Source organism: Octodon degus, unplaced genomic scaffold (genome assembly GCF_000260255.1).
Source record: "Octodon degus isolate 3935 unplaced genomic scaffold, OctDeg1.0 scaffold00026, whole genome shotgun sequence".
Taxonomy (NCBI): Eukaryota; Metazoa; Chordata; class Mammalia; order Rodentia; family Octodontidae; genus Octodon; species Octodon degus.
The window spans coordinates 19324304-19325573 of record NW_004524602.1 but is presented as its reverse complement, the minus strand read 5'-3'; the positions used below and the strand labels follow the sequence as shown (position 1 = coordinate 19325573).

Below are 1270 nucleotides of genomic sequence, written 5' to 3'. Positions count from 1 at the left end.
TGTAGCCAGTGAGCACTCCTTGTGATTTCCACCAGAGGCAAATTATTTAACACTAAAGCACATTTCTAATGATACTCATTCAAAGTAATAGGGATAACTAGATTTATAACAAAACACACTTCTACTTTATGTATCTTTGAAAGATCTAGAAATAAAGTTTTTTATATGATTTATTAAAAATAAATTAGCGGGCTGGCAAGCTACCTCAGTGGTCTAAAGCACCTGCTTAGGCAAGTGCCCAAGGACCATGGTTCAATCCCCGGCACCACATGCTGCGCCAGCCCCACCCCCAGGGTGGGCCAAGCCCGCCATAAATAAATAAATAAATGGGCCAACCAGATAGCAGACTGAAGTGCCTGTTTAGGCAGAGCACAGTGGCTGGGGTTCAATCCCTGGCATGTCATGCTGACCCACCTCGTGGACACACTGAGCCTGCGATTGAGACTGGGTGTGGTGGCACACGTCTGTAATCTCAGCACTTGGGAGACTGAAAATAGGGGAATAACTGTGCATCCAATCTAAATAGTGAGACTTTGTAGACCCTGTGCCAAAATGCATTAAAAATAAATAAAAACAAATACAGATAAATTAGCATGTACATTACTAGAATTATGTAAATAGTTGTATATGTTCCTTTTCAAGTATGATTGCTGTTGAATTTCATTATCTTAGCTTAGTATCTCTTATTCATGTATATTTACTTTTGGTCTGTAGAAGTCCATTATCATCTGAAGGGATAGTTCATCTGCATCCAGAAACTAAGGTATGAAATCACATTTTCTGTGAATGCAATTTGATTCTGTAGAATTGAGGCGTTCCTTTAGACTTTTCTTAGAAAGTGTTGTGATGCATTAGGACCAGAATATAAACTCAAATACTCTGGCAAGTGTTAGTATGTTTCTCATAAAGTAAATTGAAGCTTTTTTTTTTTTTTTGGTCAGAACCGGGGATTGAACTCAGGCCCTTGCGCTTGCCAGGAAGTGCTTATTCCACTGAGCCATCTCCCCGGCCCCTAAATTGAAGCATTTTTGTCTCATAATTTTACTGAACAATTTGGAACATAGTGGAAAAATTCTTAGTGAAATAAGATTGTAACCTTATACTTTTCAATTTTCTCTCTACATTTGAGAGAGAAGACATGAAAGAAAAATATGCTCATATCCAAAAAAATAAAAATAAAAAAGAGTATTTAAAGGTTCATTCAGCCATTTAAATGTTTTCTTGTTTTTTTAAAAATTTTTATTTATTTGTGTGTGTGTGTGTGTGTGTG

At 37.0% G+C, this 1270-nt stretch overlaps 1 protein-coding gene across 1 annotated transcript in view; it reads left to right on the top strand.

Moving 5' to 3' along the window:
• Positions 1–1107, top strand: part of Tex9 (testis expressed 9) — a 17586-nt gene extending 16479 nt beyond the window's left edge. Inside the window, exons 5-6 of the mRNA XM_023712678.1 lie at positions 715–763; positions 942–1107. Coding sequence (XP_023568446.1) covers positions 715–763; positions 942–1016 — 124 coding nt within the window. The 3' untranslated portion in view covers positions 1017–1107. The remainder of the gene's footprint in view (positions 1–714; positions 764–941) is intronic.
• The last annotated feature ends 163 nt before the right edge of the window (positions 1108–1270 follow it).